The sequence below is a fragment of the Pongo pygmaeus genome, chromosome 13 (genome assembly GCF_028885625.2).
Source record: "Pongo pygmaeus isolate AG05252 chromosome 13, NHGRI_mPonPyg2-v2.0_pri, whole genome shotgun sequence".
NCBI lineage: Eukaryota > Metazoa > Chordata > Mammalia > Primates > Hominidae > Pongo > Pongo pygmaeus.
Window position 1 is genome coordinate 118,922,070 of NC_072386.2, and position 15,883 is coordinate 118,937,952.

At 56.1% G+C, this 15,883-nt stretch overlaps 1 protein-coding gene across 18 annotated transcripts in view; it reads left to right on the forward strand.

The window, feature by feature from the left end:
• The window catches only part of DNM1 (dynamin 1), a 51,677-nt gene that overhangs the window by 32,702 nt on the left and 3,092 nt on the right, over positions 1 to 15,883 (forward strand). For 9 of the 18 annotated variants that reach the window (XM_054501044.2, XM_054501052.2, XM_054501046.2 and 6 more), the window contains exons 12-21: positions 3,208 to 3,278; positions 3,466 to 3,517; positions 3,723 to 3,734; positions 5,951 to 6,064; positions 10,113 to 10,222; positions 11,128 to 11,239; positions 11,679 to 11,690; positions 12,344 to 12,514; positions 13,875 to 14,116; positions 14,484 to 14,699. In XM_054501044.2, the coding sequence (XP_054357019.1) occupies positions 3,208 to 3,278; positions 3,466 to 3,517; positions 3,723 to 3,734; positions 5,951 to 6,064; positions 10,113 to 10,222; positions 11,128 to 11,239; positions 11,679 to 11,690; positions 12,344 to 12,514; positions 13,875 to 14,116; positions 14,484 to 14,699 (1,112 nt within the window). Of the gene's footprint in view, positions 1 to 3,207; positions 3,279 to 3,465; positions 3,518 to 3,722; positions 3,735 to 5,950; positions 6,065 to 10,112; positions 10,223 to 11,127; positions 11,240 to 11,678; positions 11,691 to 11,721; positions 11,845 to 12,343; positions 12,515 to 13,874; positions 14,117 to 14,483; positions 14,700 to 15,883 lie in introns of those variants that run through there. The other 9 variants (XR_010123429.1, XR_010123430.1, XR_010123428.1 and 6 more) reach the window with 4 other exon arrangements.

The window sequence follows — 15,883 nt, forward strand, 5'->3', positions numbered from 1 at the left end:
ATCATGGCCCTCACGGAGTTCAGAGGCTAGTCCTCCTTCCTGATCCACGTCTGCCATGCCCCTACCTGTCTGTTGTAGCCCCCTCTGGCTCCCATTTCCCATTGCCTGTTTTCACACATCTCTCCATGATGGTGCCATCTCCATTCATTCATGTTTTTGTTGTTGATGTCATATTTTTAAATCCTTATTGATTGCTTTTTAATTACAAACATCATAAATACTCAATAAAACATTCAATCAGTATCGAAGTGGTTAAATTACAAGGAGAGAGCTCTCCATTCACTCTTCCCCACCCCCAGTTCTTCCTGAAAAATAACCATTAGTAACAGTTTGGGGCTCCACACAGTGGCTTTTATACCCGTAACCCCAGCACTTTGGGAGGCCAAGGTGGGAAGATTATATGAGTCCAAGAGTTTGAGACCAGCCAGGGCAACATGGCAAGACCCCGTCTCTACAAAAAATTTTAATAACTAGCTAGGCGAGGCGGCATGCACCCGAATTCCTAGCTACATGGGAGGCTGAGGTGGGAGGGTCGCTTGAGCCCAGGAAGTGGAGGCTGCAGTGACCCGTGATCATGCCACTGCATTCCAGCATGGGCAACACAGCGAGACTCTGCCTCAGTAATACTCCAAAAAGCAAAACAGTTTAGTGTGTCACCTTGCAGGCATTTTCTTACGCATGTGCACTCACACACAAACACACACAATCCAGATTCCATCTTTATCCTAAACCACAAGCCTGCTGTGTGCCTTGCCTTTTTCCTCTGAAGATATTCGTAATATCTAACATCTGCTGAGTATCTCATCTCCTGTGTCTTCACCAGTTCTAAGAGGCAGAAACACTACATTTGTGGACTTTGAGGCTAAGTGAGGACAGACCCCAAGCTCACAGGAAGCAGCGGGGCTTGGGTCTGAACCTGGCAGTCTTTGTCCCATCTGGAAAGTCATTCTCATCACTACTCAGTTCCAAATATGTTCACATTTAATCGTTTGTAAGGGTCTTCCCAGTCCGGAACCTGGACATTATCTTTGCTCTTTCTTTTTTTTTTTTTTTTTTTTTGAGACTGAGTCTCTCTCAATTGCCCAGGCTGGAGTGCAGTGGCTTGATCTCAGCTCACTGCAACCTCTGCCTCCCGGGTGCAAGCCTTTCTCCTGCCTCAGCCTCCCAAGTAGCTGGGACCACAGGTGCATGCCACCACACCCGGCTAATTTTTGTATTTTTGTAGAGACAGGGTTTCACCATGTTGGCCAGGCTGGTCTCGAACTTGTGAACTTGTGACCTCAAGCGATCTACCTGCCTCGGCCTCCCAAAGTGCTGGGATTACAGGTGTGAGCCACCCCGCCCGGCCTGTCCTTGTTCTTTTGAACAGCTGCAGGATGCTTTCTTGTCTAGAGAGTATCATAATCTATTTCACCCTCAGATGGCCACTGGCTTGCTCCCAATTTTTCTCTATTACAAACTGTACTACTTTGAATACTCTGGCTCATGTATCTTTGCTCACTTGATGAGTGTATCTGTGAGATATAATTCTGGAAGTGAATATGTGCATTGTTTGTTTGTTTGTTTGAGATAGGGTCTCGCTCTGACGCCCAGGCTGGAGTGCAGTGGTGCCATTATGGCTCACTGCAACCTTGCATCCCTGGGCTAAAGCGATCCTCCCACCTCAGCTCCCCAAGTAGCTGGGACCACAGGCGTACACCACTACACCTGGCTAATTTTTCTATTTTTTGTAGAGACACGGTTTCTCCATGTTTCCCAGGTTGGTCTTGAATTCCTAGGTTCAAGCAATCCTCCTGCCTCGGCCTCCCAAAATGCTGGGATTACAGGCATGAGCCAACACACCCGGCCCTGTGCATTTTAATGTTGTTAAATATTGCCAAATTGCCCTCAGAGAAGGTGATACTGATTTACATTTCCATCAACAATATATGAGAGAGCTCATTTCCCAGCACTTGTGTCATGCTGATCATTTAAAAAGCCTCTGTTTGTTTGTTTGTTTGTTTGAGACAGAGTTTCGCTCTTGTTGCCCAGGCTGGAGTGCAATGGCACAATCTCGGCTCACTGCAATCTCCGCCTCCTGAGTTCAAGTGATTCCCCTGCCTCAGCCTCCCAAGTAGGTGGGATTACAGGCATGTGCCCCCATGCCCATCTAATTTTGTATTTTTAGTAGAGACGGGATTTCTCCATGTTGGTCAGGCTGGTATTGAACTCCTGACCTCAGGTGATCCGCCCGCCTCGGCCTCCCAAAGTGCTGGGATTACAGGCGTGAGCCACTGCGCCTGGCTAAAAGCCTCATTTTTAACTTACATTTCTTTATTAATGAGAGTAGGGATTTTTTACACATCCTTAGTGGATGTGTGCATTTCTTCTATGAATAATTCATCATGTTCTTGACTATTTTGATTTGTGATTTTCTTTTTTTTTTTTCTTTTGAGATGGAGTCTCACTCTGTCATCCAGGCTGGAGTGCAGTGGTGTGATCTCGGCTCACTGCAAGCTCCGCCTCCCAGGCTCACACCATTCTCCTGCCTCAGCCTCCCAAATAGCTGGGACTACAGGAGGCTGCCACCATGGCCGGCTAATTTTTTGTATTTTTAGTAGAGACAGGGTTTCACCGTGTTAGGCAGGATGGTCTCGATCTCCTGACCTCGTGATCCACCTGCCTCGGCCTCCCAAAGTGCTGGGATTACAGGCGTGAGCCACCGCGCCTGGCCATTTGTGATTTTCTTTCTTTCTTTCATCCTCTCCTCTCCTCTCCTCTCCTCTCTTCTTTTCTTTTCTCTCAGGGTTTTGCTCTGTCTTCTAGGCTGCAGTGCAGTGGTGCAATGTTGGCTCACTGCAGCCTCAACTTCCTGGGCTCAATCAATCCTCCCGCCTCAGCCTCCCAAGTAGCTGGGACGACAGGCACATGCCACCATGCCTGGCTAACTTTTGTATCTTTTGGTAGAGACAGGTCTCCCTATGTTGCCCAGGCTGGTCTTGAACTCCTAGGCTCAAGCGATCCTCCCACTTCCACCTCCCACAGTGTTGGGATTACAGGTGTGAGCCACCACGCTCAGCTTTTGTCTTTCACTGATGGTAGGGACTATATTTATTATGGATATTAACCTTCTATATGTGCTGCAAGTATTTTTCTCCCAGCTTGCCCTGCGTTTTAAAACTTTGTGGTGTCTTTTCCGCTTGCCCACCAACCTATGTATCCTTGAAGGTCATGCTTCTCATCGATATCGAGCTGGCTTATATGAACACCAACCATGAGGACTTCATAGGCTTTGCCAAGTGAGTGCTCCCTGGGCAGAGAAGGTAACGTGTGTGTGTGTGTGTGTGTGTGTGTGTGTGTGTTTGTGTGTGTGTAGAGCCCAGGTCTGCTAGGTTAACCCTCTGGGTCCTGTGCCCACTAAGCAGTGGGCAGTAGAGCTGGGCCTCTTGAGAGAAGTTCTGAGACTCCTCCCCTCCCTCCCATTAGTGCTCAGCAGAGGAGCAACCAGATGAACAAGAAGAAGACTTCAGGGAACCAGGTGAGTGGGCCCCAGCACCCCAGCCCGAGGGATGGAGGGTGCCGGACGGACACCAGACTCTGAGAGCCCCCTCCCCTGAGGGGAAGGGTCCCATGGGGGCCAGGGACCTGTCAGCTGCCAGCCACAAGCCTTCCACTCTGCCTCAGTAACCCTCTCTCCTCTCTCCCCGATGCCTCTCGTGGTTGCTATGGTTACCTCTTTGCAGGATGAGATTCTGGTGAGTACCAGGACTGGGGCTCTCGGCTTGGGTAGTGAGGGGGTGGAGGGTCCATCGGCAGTGGGGATCTGCAGTGGGTAGGAGGGCACCCTTTGGCTGAAGCTGCTTGTATACACCAGCCCCTGGCATTTCACACCTGCCCTCAGGCCAGAGGCAGGCCCAGCTGCATCCACCCATCCATCTGTGTGCACGAGCCAAGCACCTACTTCAGGCAGAGCTAGACCGTGTGGGGCTGGGTGGATGAGAAGGCTGGGCCTGGCACGGAGTAGGTGCTCCTTAAACATCTGTTGGATGGATGGATGCACGTGAGCAAGACACATTTTTAAGAAGCTGACAGCCATCGCCTCCAGACTTGAATGAAGAGATGAATGAGAAGTCAAGAGAAGTCAAGAAGTCACTGCTCACCTGGCCTCCTGCTCTCTGTCCTTAGATGTCTGCAGAAACATCCCTCATCAGAAGCGCTTGCTCAGTTGTACACATGAGCCCGAGGGTCCTCAGCTTTTCTTTCCATAGGTTCCAGAGGCCGTAGTTTCTTTGTAAGACTCTAGGTGTTTATGTGATTATTGGCTTAATGTCTATTTCCTTCCCAGGCCCCATAAGGGGAGGGCCGAGTCTGTCCCGTTTATCATTAAATCCTCAGCTCAAGCCCCTAGCCTGGCACGCAGTTGGTGCTCAACAGAATGAGGGGAGGAATGAACGTAGTATCAGGACAATTCAATTCAGCCAAGACTAGCTGGTGCCTACACGGTGCTGGCCCCTGGACAGGACGTGGAGACCTGGGCCTGCTGGTAGGGCCCAGCTAAGGCCCCTGAGAGCTCCATGCAGGGTGGCAGTTGGGAGAGCAGGAGGTCCCTGGTGCAGGGCTGCAGAGAGGGCTTAGGATGAGCAGAGAGGAGTTCGGGGCTGGGTGTGGCCAAGGGGGAGGACAAAGACTACAAGTTAGGGTAGGGAGCAGGTGGCAAGATCTGCTGGTCACATCCTGAGACACAGTGGACTCAATTCCAAAGACGGTGACAAGACCCTGTAGGGATCCTCGCCTGATCAGGAAGGGGTGAGAGAGGCAGCTGGTGGTCTCCCCCCAGCTCAACTGCTGCTGGGCTGTGCAGCTCGGGTTCTCAGCGAGGTTCTCAGGGAACCAGAGAGGCGTAAGGAGGGCTCCAGAAGCAAGCCTGGCCCCAGAGGGCTTTGCCGCCAGCCCCAGGCCTCCTTGGGTCTTCTCTGGATGCTCAGAGAAGAAGCTGGGGAGGTCAGCGTCCAGGAGGGTGCAGAAGCAGCTGCCTCATCCTCTCGGTCTGACCCATGACCAGTACCTGGCCAGTGACCCTACCCCTGAAGTAGAATCCACAGGCCCTGGACTGTGGCCATGGCTCTGGACAGTCCTGGGAACAGCTGCTTCCTGTCATGAAAAGGGACCTTAGCTTGTTACTCTAGGCACTTTGTGACTCAGCCCTTGCCCCTGGGGACCTGGAGCCAAAGACCCTTCGAACCATACCATCACAGCTTTTATTTATTCATACTACAAATATGTATTGATCACTTACTATCTGCCAGGCCCTCTGCAAGGTGCTGGGATGTACTAGTGACCAACAGTTCATGATTTAGCAGGGGAGGCTGCATCGACAGATAATCACACACACGCATGCAGAGAAGTTAATTAAATATCGAAGTCCTTGTTACAGAAGTTGACTTCAGGGAGTGATCAAAGATTCTTATGGGAATCCTGATTTATACTGGGGGCCAGGAAGGGGCTGCCTGAGAATGTGAATCCTGAGCTGATACTCAAAGGCTGAGTAGGAATTTGCCAAGCAAAAAGGAAAAAGTGCTTTCTAGGCAGAGGCAGCAGCAGCATGTGTAAAGTCAGAAACACATCTCAGAACAGATGAGACCTTAAGCTTCCAAGACTCGCAGTTGGCTTCCCCAGTTGGCCCCATAAACTCTGCTTGCATACTTTTAGTGACAGGGAGCTCATCCCCTACCCAGGCCTCCAGTCCCTTGTCAAAGGCTCTTTATCCTGAGCTGATCTCTGCCTTCCTCTGTCTTCCACTCTGTTCACTTGTGGTTCAAACCAAGGCAGGTCTGGCCCCCACCCTCCCTGACTGCCAGGCCTCCGAGAGCTGGGGGAGGGGTGGGGTTTCGAATGCCTCTCTTTGCCTACCCCATCCCCCACGGGGAGGCTCAGGCCCTGTCCACTGACCTCCTGCCCCATCACCCTCCAGGTCATCCGCAAGGGCTGGCTGACTATCAATAATATTGGCATCATGAAAGGGGGCTCCAAGGAGTACTGGTTTGTGCTGACTGCTGAGAATCTCTCCTGGTACAAGGACGATGAGGTGAGTCAAGGGCCAGTGGTCATCAAGGGGCTGGGCTGGTGGCCAGAGTCAGGCTCAGACCCTCCCATGGGCTTGGAGTAGGCTAGACCATGGAATAGGGTTTTAAAATGTCTCGTCAAAGATCTGTGGGCAGGCTGGGCGTGGTGGCTCACACCTGTAATCCCAGCACTTTGGGAGGCCAAGGCAGGTGGATCACCTGTGGTCAGGAGTCCAAGACCAGCCTGGCCAAAATGGCGAAACCCCGTCTCTACTAAAAATACAAAAATTAAGCAGGTGTGTTGGCGAGGCCTGTAATCCCAGCTACTAGGGAGGCTGAGGCACAAGAATGCCTTGAACCCGGGAGGCGGAGGCTGCAGTGAGCCGAGATCGCACCATTGCACTCCAGCCTGGGCAACAGAGTGAGATTCCATCTCAAAAATAGAGGATCCACGGGTGGAGTTGGGATGCAAGGATCCAAGGCAGGTGACCCTGGGGGTTCAGGGGGAGGCACCCTCTCACCCAGGTTGGAAGGAGAAGGTGGCTTGGCAGGACTGAGGAGCCTGGGGCTAAGCGCCGTGGGGAGGGTGGGCAGGGGCCTTGGGTGCCCCTCCCTGACCCTGCGGCCCAGCAGCCTTCCTGTTTTCCCGCTGCAGGGCGTGCCGCCTCCTCTGTGGCCCCCACAGGCCCATGACACACACGAGTCCAGCTGCCAGACACCCGGTTAACCCCTGCACCCCAGTCCCCTAGACCCCTGCAGTCCAAGGGAAATGACCAGGGTGCCCCCGGGCTGAGAGGCAAGGAGTGTGGGGGCCCTGCCAAGGTGCCACAAAAAACCCCTCCCCGCCCACTAGGGTGCACAGAAGCCCCTGCCACCTCCTTCCCCTGTTGCTGGTCTCCTTTAAGAATGAGTCTATTTGGCTTTCACATCTGGATTCCAGAGGTGACCAGAGAGAATGGGGAGGGCTGGGGGTGGGCTTGTGGTAATGAACTCCAGCTGGCCAAGGAGTGGGGGAAGGGACCCTCTTCTTCCTGAGGGGGCTGTTGGAGGCTACAGCATCCTCAACGGGGAAGCGGGGCTCGGGGTGGGGCCTGTGATTTTGGCCTTCAAGCCCCCTCCCAGGTCTCTGTCTCTTCCAAGTTTGTCCTGGGCAGGGGCCCCAACTCTCCACCTTGGGAGGGGCCCTCTGTCATCACTGGTGGGGGCGCCAAGCCATCTGGACCTCATTACCCCAACCCCGGCCTCCCCCACCATGGGGGCCCCTGGAAGGGATGGAGTGTGCAGTGGCGTGGGGTGCGGGTGGGGGTGGCTTCCTGCCGGTCTCTCTGCAGGCTCCCTAGATGCCCTCATGGGTTTGGGGTCTCCCATGTTGAGGTTCCTTACTCAGGGCCAGGGAGACCATGTGACCTGGGGCTGAGGGCCTGAGACCGGGTGACACTGTGGGGGAGGGGCACGTGCCACTGAGGGGGTCCCCTGATCTCATGCCTGAGCCTGTAGGTCTTTCTGGAGCTTTTGTGTACATCTGAGTTAAGTCGTGTGCGAAAACAGCTCTGAGAATTGTATGTGGGGAGGTGGGAGTGGGCTGTGGGCTGTGGGTGCTGGGAGGCGGGGTGTGTTTGTGTGTGTGTGTGTGTGTGTGTGGCTTGTGGGTCTGGTGTGTGGGTGTTTTTTAGGAGTGTGATTGGGGTATAAGCATCTAGGTGTGTTTGGAATATGTGGTCTGCATTTGCATCTGGGGTGAAATCCGTGTGCCTAGGGAGTGACTCCAGGCACGTGCCTGTGCTTGGGGTGTAAATGCAGGTGTGTGTGGGGAGGGGGCTCTAGGAGGGAGGGTGTGAGTATGGGGTGTTTGAGAATCTCTGTATGTCTTTGGGATGTGAGGATGGGGGGAGTGTTCCAGTCGTGAGGGTGTGTATGGGTGTGTGTGCATGCACTTGTGTGTGTCCGTTTGGGACATGGGTGTGAGATTGAAAGTGTGGGGGTGCTCATGTGTGTGAGTTCTGGGGCTGTGAGTGTCAAGGTGTGTGTGTGTTGAATGTGAGTGGATTCTTGCACCAGGACCGCTGGGGATGCGGAGGTGGTCCAGGCTGGTGGGAGAGTGGTCTGTACTTCTCTACTCAACCACCAGCCCTCAGGTTTTGGGGTGAGGGAGGCTCTTTGGGCAGACCGGCGGCTGCCCACATCCCCAGTCCCCATTGACCCCCCCCCATCCTCTCAGTCTTCCTCGGCCACCCTTCCCCCATCACCGCTACCCCCCACCAGTCCCACAGCAGGGTGGCACCCCCATCCATCTGTGCCTCCTCCCAGCCCGCCCTGTGCCCTAACCCCATGGCTCCAGGCTCCGGTTCTGGGATGGCGGGCAGGGGTCGGTCCAGCTCTCCAGTGGCGGCGGTGCCGAGGGTCTAACCCAGCCCAGCCTAACCAATGTGCAGACTACTGTACAATTTGGGAGTCCTGAACAGATAGTCTAAACACTGGGTAGACGGAGTGGAGGTGTCCTCTGGTCCATCCAGGCAGCAGTGTCTGTCCATCCGGTGGGCGCTTCAGCCCCATCCCCTGGAGATCCGAGAACCCCCCAACCCCAACCCCAGCCTGTGTCCCTCTAGCCCCAGACCAGCCAGCCCGTGGTCCCCTCTCTGCTCCCAACTCCCCTTCTGCCTCCTTTGACGTGGCAGGGGTGAGCGGGAGCTGGGGCTGAGAAGGAGGGGCCTGAGGAGGGGGCCGGCCGGCAGGAAGGGAGGGGTGGAAGGAGGAGGCCGCTCCTACCTAGTGTCCAACCCCGAAGCGCAGGGCGGGTGGTGGCGGGGCCTCTCTCGAACGGTTCCAGATGTTCCCTGGCCGTGTGTGCAACTTCCTCCTCTCCTCCCCCAGCCGCCCTCTGGGGCTCCCGGCCACCCGCCTGGCATAAAGAGGGCTTTATGTGGCTGCATGGGCCAGGGGGGCGTTGGGGGCAGAGAGGGGTGGGCAGGATGACGCCAGGACGGGGGAGCAAGGTCCCCCTAAACCCAGCCCCCTACCTGAGATCCTAGGCAAGGCTCATGCCCAAGCTCTTTGAGTCCCCGAGGCCCACACAGACGACCCCCATGAGCAAGTAGGGCATGGGTGACAAAAACCCCTCCCCTCTCCCAGAGCCCCATCCTGGGGTATCTCCTCCCCAGATCCCTGAACCCCTCCCCTGGGACACAGCAGCCTACATACACATGTGCCCACATGGAGCACCACATGGGCCTAGCACCCCACATGCCTGTGCACAGATACACATAACTCCTCCCAGACAGCTCTAGATAAATCAAACACACAGCCCATTGTACCATAGTGTGCAGATAAGATGTGTACCCCAGTGTAAGTCTACAGGCATGGCTATGCAAACATGTAGGCTCGCACAATTGCCACACACATCCACAAAGTGTGCACACATCCACCCTGAGATGCAGACACACTCACACTGACACATGGTTCATGCTGGGCACCTCCCCAGATACACATGTGCACACACACACAACAGGTAATAGGATATGTACTTGGGCTTGCGTGTGTTGGCACAAACACACAACTACACACATGTTGCACACATAGGCACACCACCTCCAGGCTTGTGCTGGCTACCTTATTGCTAACACATGGGGAGCTCGGGGGAGTGGGCTGAGCCGGCCCTTTGAAGCCGCCGGGTCTGGTGGCCCCCCTTCCTGGTCTCTGCAGTCAGGAAATGAAGTCAGAGGCGGCCAGGCCGGGGGCGAGAGAGGCCTGAGTGTGCGGTCCCTGCCTGAGGCCGGCCTGGCTTGTATCCAGGACTTGCCTGGGGAGGGATTGTGGGAGCCACTCTCAGCCTCCCCACCCCTCACCAGCCCCCTGGCCTCCGGCATATATGCAGAGCTGGTGGGACTGGCTCTGTGGGGGTCGGCGGTGCCCAGGAGGCCTACGGTCCGTGGCCAGGCTTTTATCTAGCTGCACCTTCGCAGTGGGAGGGGGCTGCTGCTTAGAAGCCCCGGGCCAGTCAGGGGGACTCTTAGGGAGTGAGGTGTGGCAGAGAACATGCCAACCTCACCCCATTGCTCCTGCCTCCACCCACAGGAGAAAGAGAAGAAATACATGCTGTCTGTGGACAACCTCAAGCTGCGGGACGTGGAGAAGGGCTTCATGTCGAGCAAGCACATCTTTGCCCTCTTTAACACAGAGCAGAGGTGCCTGCCTGCCCCTGGCTGTGGCTGCTGCAGCCCCAAAACCACCCTCACTGAGTAGAAGCTGGGTACAGGGATCCAGGGAGGAGAGGAACCTCCCCTAAGCCCCACAGCAAGCCATCCACTGACAGATGCTTATTGAGTTCCTGCTTTGAGCTAGACATCATGTCAAGATCTCCCATCCCCTCCCCTTCCCTTCCCTCCTCCTTCCCTCCCTCTTTTCCTTCCTTCCTTCCTTCCATCCTCCTTCCTTTCCTCCCTCCCTCCCTCCCTCCCTTTTTTCTTCCCTCCTTCCTCCCTCCCTCCCTCCCTTCCTTCCATTCCCCCCTTCCCTCCCTCCCTCCGTCCCTTCCTCCCTTCCATAGTTACTGGTACAGTGCATGCTCTTCATGAGACACTCTGCCAGGCACTGGAGCCAAAGGGCCCTAGTCAGGCCTGGTCCTCTTCTCCTGCTCTCTTTCCTATAGGGTGGTGGCAGTACTTGTCCTCTTCTTCTTGACCCAAGGCTGACTCTAGTGGGCCCTCTGCTACTCAGAGACGAGGGTTCAGTCCAGCTGCCATCAGAGGGGTCCTTAGAGAGCCACGGAGGAAGCTGGTGGGATCTGGGCCCCAAGCTAGAGACTTCACTGACTATGGTTGTCCTCTTATCAAAGGTCCAGTCCCCTGTTAAGCATTTTACCACTCACTTCACTGAATCCTCCGTGACCCAAGGAGGCAGGAATTATTATTAACCCATCTTCCCAATGAGGAAACTGAGGCTGAGAAAGAGGAAGGGACTTGCACAGGGTCACACAGCTGGGAAATGAGCTGGCCTCAGGCATGTTGACCCCAAAGTCTGGGCATGCCCTTAACCGCCAGGGAGGGTCAGGCTTTGCCCATCTGCCCTCACCGCCTGCCCTGTCTTGCAGGAATGTCTACAAGGATTATCGGCAGCTGGAGCTGGCCTGTGAGACACAGGAGGAGGTGGACAGCTGGAAGGCCTCCTTCCTGAGAGCTGGCGTGTACCCTGAGCGTGTTGGGGTGAGTGGCAGGGCAAGGAGAGGAGGGGCAAGCATGATCCTAGGGTCCCTGGGGCACCATCCTCAGTGATGCCAAGTCATGCCATGTTTCTGAGACCTTATTTGGCTCAGAAATAATAGGAATCCTCCCCCCTACCCACTCTGGGGGTGGGAACAGAGATAAGTCTCCTGGTCTTCCCATCCTTCTCCAGTGGCAGTTTTGTGTCTCTGTCTCTGTTGCAGATGGCATTTCCTGCATCCCCTTTCTATGATGGTAGTTTCTTGTGACTGCCTTCTCTTTTCTCCCCTATCTCACTGTGGCGATGTCTAGAGTAGCCTGAGAGTTGGGGTGCAGTGTCCCAGGTTCACTCAATCTCTCCCCTTTTCCTCTCTGTGTGTTTCCTTCGGCTGTGCTCCCTGATGGTGGCGGCGGTGGCAATGTTGGTGTGTGGGCCTCCCAGGACAAAGAGAAAGTGAGTGTGCCCTTCTCTTGCCTCCTGCCAGGCATCTGCAGCCTGGCACCAGCTCCAGCCAGGTTTTCAAGCAAGGGACCTGGAGATGTTCTTTTCTAATTTCTGGATTGGGGCCAGGCGCAGTGGCTCACACCTGTAAACCCAACACTTTGGGAGGCCGAGGTGGGCAGATCACGAGGTCAGGAGTTCGAGACCAGCCTGGCCAACACGGTGAAACCCCATCTCTACTAAAAATACAAAAATTAGCCAGGCATGGTGGTGCGCGCCTGTAATCCCAGCTACTCAGGAGGCTGAGGCAGGAGAATCGCTTGAACCCAGGAGGAGGAGGTTGCAATGAGCCAAGACAGCACCACTGCACTCCAGCCTGGGTGACAGAGCAAGACTCTTTCTCAAAATAATAATAATAATAATTTCTGGATTGGGAAATTGAGGCAAATTCTAGGCACTAGAGTCAGAACCAAGACAAGGCTGAATCAGGGGAGTCTAGGGTCCTGAGAGGCACAGGGATGCGGAGCCGGGTGTGTGTTCAGGCCAGTCGCTTCTCTCTGTGCCTCAGTGTTCTGGGTACCCTTGGAGGGGCTGAGATCCTGGGGATGCCTGGAACCTGGCTGCATGGCCTGGCCACCCTGATGCCCTTGTGTTCTCCATGGCAGGCCAGCGAGACCGAGGAGAATGGCTCCGACAGCTTCATGCATTCCATGGACCCACAGCTGGAACGGCAAGTGGAGACCATCCGGAATCTTGTGGACTCATACATGGCCATTGTCAACAAGACCGTGAGGGACCTCATGCCCAAGACCATCATGCACCTCATGATTAACAATGTGCGTGCTCCGCCGCATGGGGGCAGGGAAGTCCTGTGGCACTGGGGACGCAGGTAGCCATATTGGCCTGGGAGAGATGCCAACCAGCCCTATGGGACCAGGTCCAGGGAGGGAGGCACGGTCCAGACCAGAGCTGTCCAATAGAAATATAATGAGGGGCTGGGCGCGGTGGCTCACACCTGTAATCCCAGCAATTTGGGAGGCCAAGGCAGGCGGATCACTTGAGGTCAGGAGTTCAAGACCAGCCTGGCCAACATGGTGAAACCCCATCTCTACTAAAAATAGAAAAATTAGCCAGGTGTGGTAGCGTGAGCCTGTAATTGCAGCTACTCGGGAGGCTGAGGCAGGAGAATCATTTGAACCCAGGAGGCGGAGGTTGCAGTGAACCGAGATCCTGCTACTGCACTCCAGCCTGGCTGACAGAGCGAGATTCCATCTCAAAAAAAAAAAAGAAGAAGAAGAAGAAATATAATGAGGGGCTGCGCACGGTGGCTCATGCCTGTAATCCCAGCACTTTGGGAGGCCAAGGCAGGAGGATCACTTGAGTCCAGGAGTTCAAGACCAGCTTGGGCAACACAGTGAGACCTTGTCTCTACACAAAAATTTTAAAGAATAGCGGGGGTTGGCCGGGCGCAGTAGCTCATGCCTGTAATCCCAGCACTTTGGGAGGCCGAGGTGTGCAGATCACCTGAAGTTGGGAGTTTGAGACCAGCCTGACCAACACGGAGAAACCCCGTCTCTATTAAAAATAGAAAATTAGCCGGGCGTGGTGGCACATGCCTGTAATCCCAGCTACCCAGGAGGCTGAGGCAGGAGAATTGCTTGAACCCGGGAGGCGGAGGTTGCGGTGAGCTGAGATTGTGCCATTACACTCCAGCCTGGGTAACAAGAGTGAAACTCTGTCTCAAAAAAAAAAGAATAGCTGGGGTTGGTGGTAGCACGTGCCTGTAGCCCTAGCTACTGGAGAGGCTGAGATTGGAAGATAACTTTGAGCCCAGGAGGTTGACGCTACAGTGAGTGGTAATCTCCCCACTGTACTCCAGCCTGGCGAAAGAGCGAGACCCTATCTCCAGAAAAAAAAGAAAAAAAAAAAACTGAGGAGACAAGAGTTCTGGTGGCATGATAGGTCCTAAGTCCCCTCCCAGATCTGTGACCTTGGTCAGATGACTTTTCCTGTGGACCTCAGTGTCCTCATCTGAGTGAGAAAAGCGCGGTGGGGAGGCGAATCTTCCAGTCTAGGCAGTGTAGGAGCCGCGTCTGAAAAGCCATACCAGCTCACAGTCCCAGCAGGGCCCGGTGGGGCTGCCAGGGCGGCACAGGCATCAGGTCCCCACCTCCTTCCCTCTTTGCCTACTCGCAGACCAAGGAGTTCATCTTCTCGGAGCTGCTGGCCAACCTGTACTCGTGTGGGGACCAGAACACGCTGATGGAGGAGTCGGCGGAGCAGGCACAGCGGCGCGACGAGATGCTGCGCATGTACCACGCGCTGAAGGAGGCGCTCAGCATCATCGGCGACATCAACACGACCACCGTCAGCACGCCCATGCCCCCGCCCGTGGACGACTCCTGGCTGCAGGTGCAGAGCGTACCGGCCGGACGCAGGTACCAGGGCCGGCCCCCACGGCCCCAAAGCCCCCCAGCCCGGGGCCCGCGGGAGGAGTGCCGGGACCGGGCAGTGGCGCGCCCGCGTCACCGGGGTGGCTCCCACCTGGAGCGAGGGGTGGAGCTTAGAGAGGGCGGGGCTTGTCGCGGGGCGGGGCTTGCCGTGGAGAGCTGGCTGCAAGGCTGGGTGGAGCTGGGACGTTGGCGCCGCTGGGGGCGGGGCTTAAGCTCCGGCGACCGCCTAGGGGTGCGGCAGGGAGGGGCTTGCGTGCATGGGCGTGGCCAGCACTGGGCTGGGGCGGGGCCTCTGGGTGGGCGGAGCTGCTCATCTCGCCTCTCCTTGTTCCTCGCTCCCTGTCGCCCTCAGGTCACCCACGTCCAGCCCCACGCCGCAGCGCCGAGCCCCCGCCGTGCCCCCAGCCCGGCCCGGGTCGCGGGGCCCTGCTCCTGGGCCTCCGCCTGCTGGGTCCGCCCTGGGGGGGGCGCCCCCCGTGCCCTCCAGGCCGGGGGCTTCCCCTGACCCTTTCGGCCCTCCCCCTCAGGTGCCCTCGCGCCCCAACCGCGCCCCGCCCGGGGTCCCCAGGTGAGTAGGGGCTGAATGCGGCTGGAGAGGCTGCCAGAGGGGCGTGGCCGGGAGGGAAATGGGGCTGGATTCCAGAGCATCGGACCTGGCCGCCAGAACCGGCAGTTTCCATCCCAGGCAATCGGACTCTGGGTGCCGGAGCCACGCCACGTGTGGCCGAGGGCTGGCGGAGCCTGCCCCCAAGGGAGCGCTGAGTCCCGGAGGTGGTCGTTTCTGGGGAGGGGGCTGTGGGGCTCGTCCCACCTGCCCCCTTCTTTCCAGCACTTGCATGGCGCTTCCCTCTATTTTCACTCTTGGCGGCCGCCCACACGTTGCATTCCTCCTCCTTTCTTCTTGCTGTCCTCCATTCTCCATTCCGTCCAATTCCTCTCCCAGCCCCTGGGGAGCCTACCTTAGGTCTGAGTCTGAACCCCGATCTGCTCTGAGTGTGTGGATTTCCTTCAGCTACCCTGATGTCCCCACTTCCCAGTCCTGACTCCTTTGAGCCATCCCAGGGGGTGTCCAGCCACTGGCCCACAGGAGCAGAGGCCAGGCTGTGACTGTGTGACTAGAAAAGTGTGTGATGTGTGTGTGGGCGTGCACACGAGTGTGAGAGTGTAAGAATGGCACCCAGGCCCGGGCTAGGACAGGAGCAGCTGGGGAAGCAGCCTGGAGCCATGGGCAATCTGATGGCTTTTTTCCTCCCCCCGCTTCTGGCCCTACCCAGTCTAAAGCAATGTGGTAGGGGTGGCGGCAGGGGCAGGGATGGGAGTGGCTGAAGCCTGCTTCATTCCCAAAGATTTCTAGGGAAAAGCTTTCTACTACATCCTTTGGCTTGACCTTCTTGACCCATAACCCTCTTTCAAGGAAGTTCACTCCAATTCCCAGTCTGCCCTGTTTCCACTGGCCACATTCTCTAAGGAAGAACACAGCAGAACAATAGCATCTGTTTTGTTTCTGCATGGCTGGAGGGTAGGGCTGTGGTCTAGCACCCATAAACCAAAATGAGGCAGGGATTGGGGCTTGCCCTATGATGCTCTGATGACCAAAGCAGATGGGTAGAGGCAAGCAGCATGGTATTGGGCAAGAGGACTGGACTGGGATTCCAGAGATGCTGCTTCACCCTGGGCCTTTAGACACATCTCTTTCCCACCCAGAGCCTCAGCATCCCTTCTATCAAATGATGACATTCTGCCTTTTTCCCA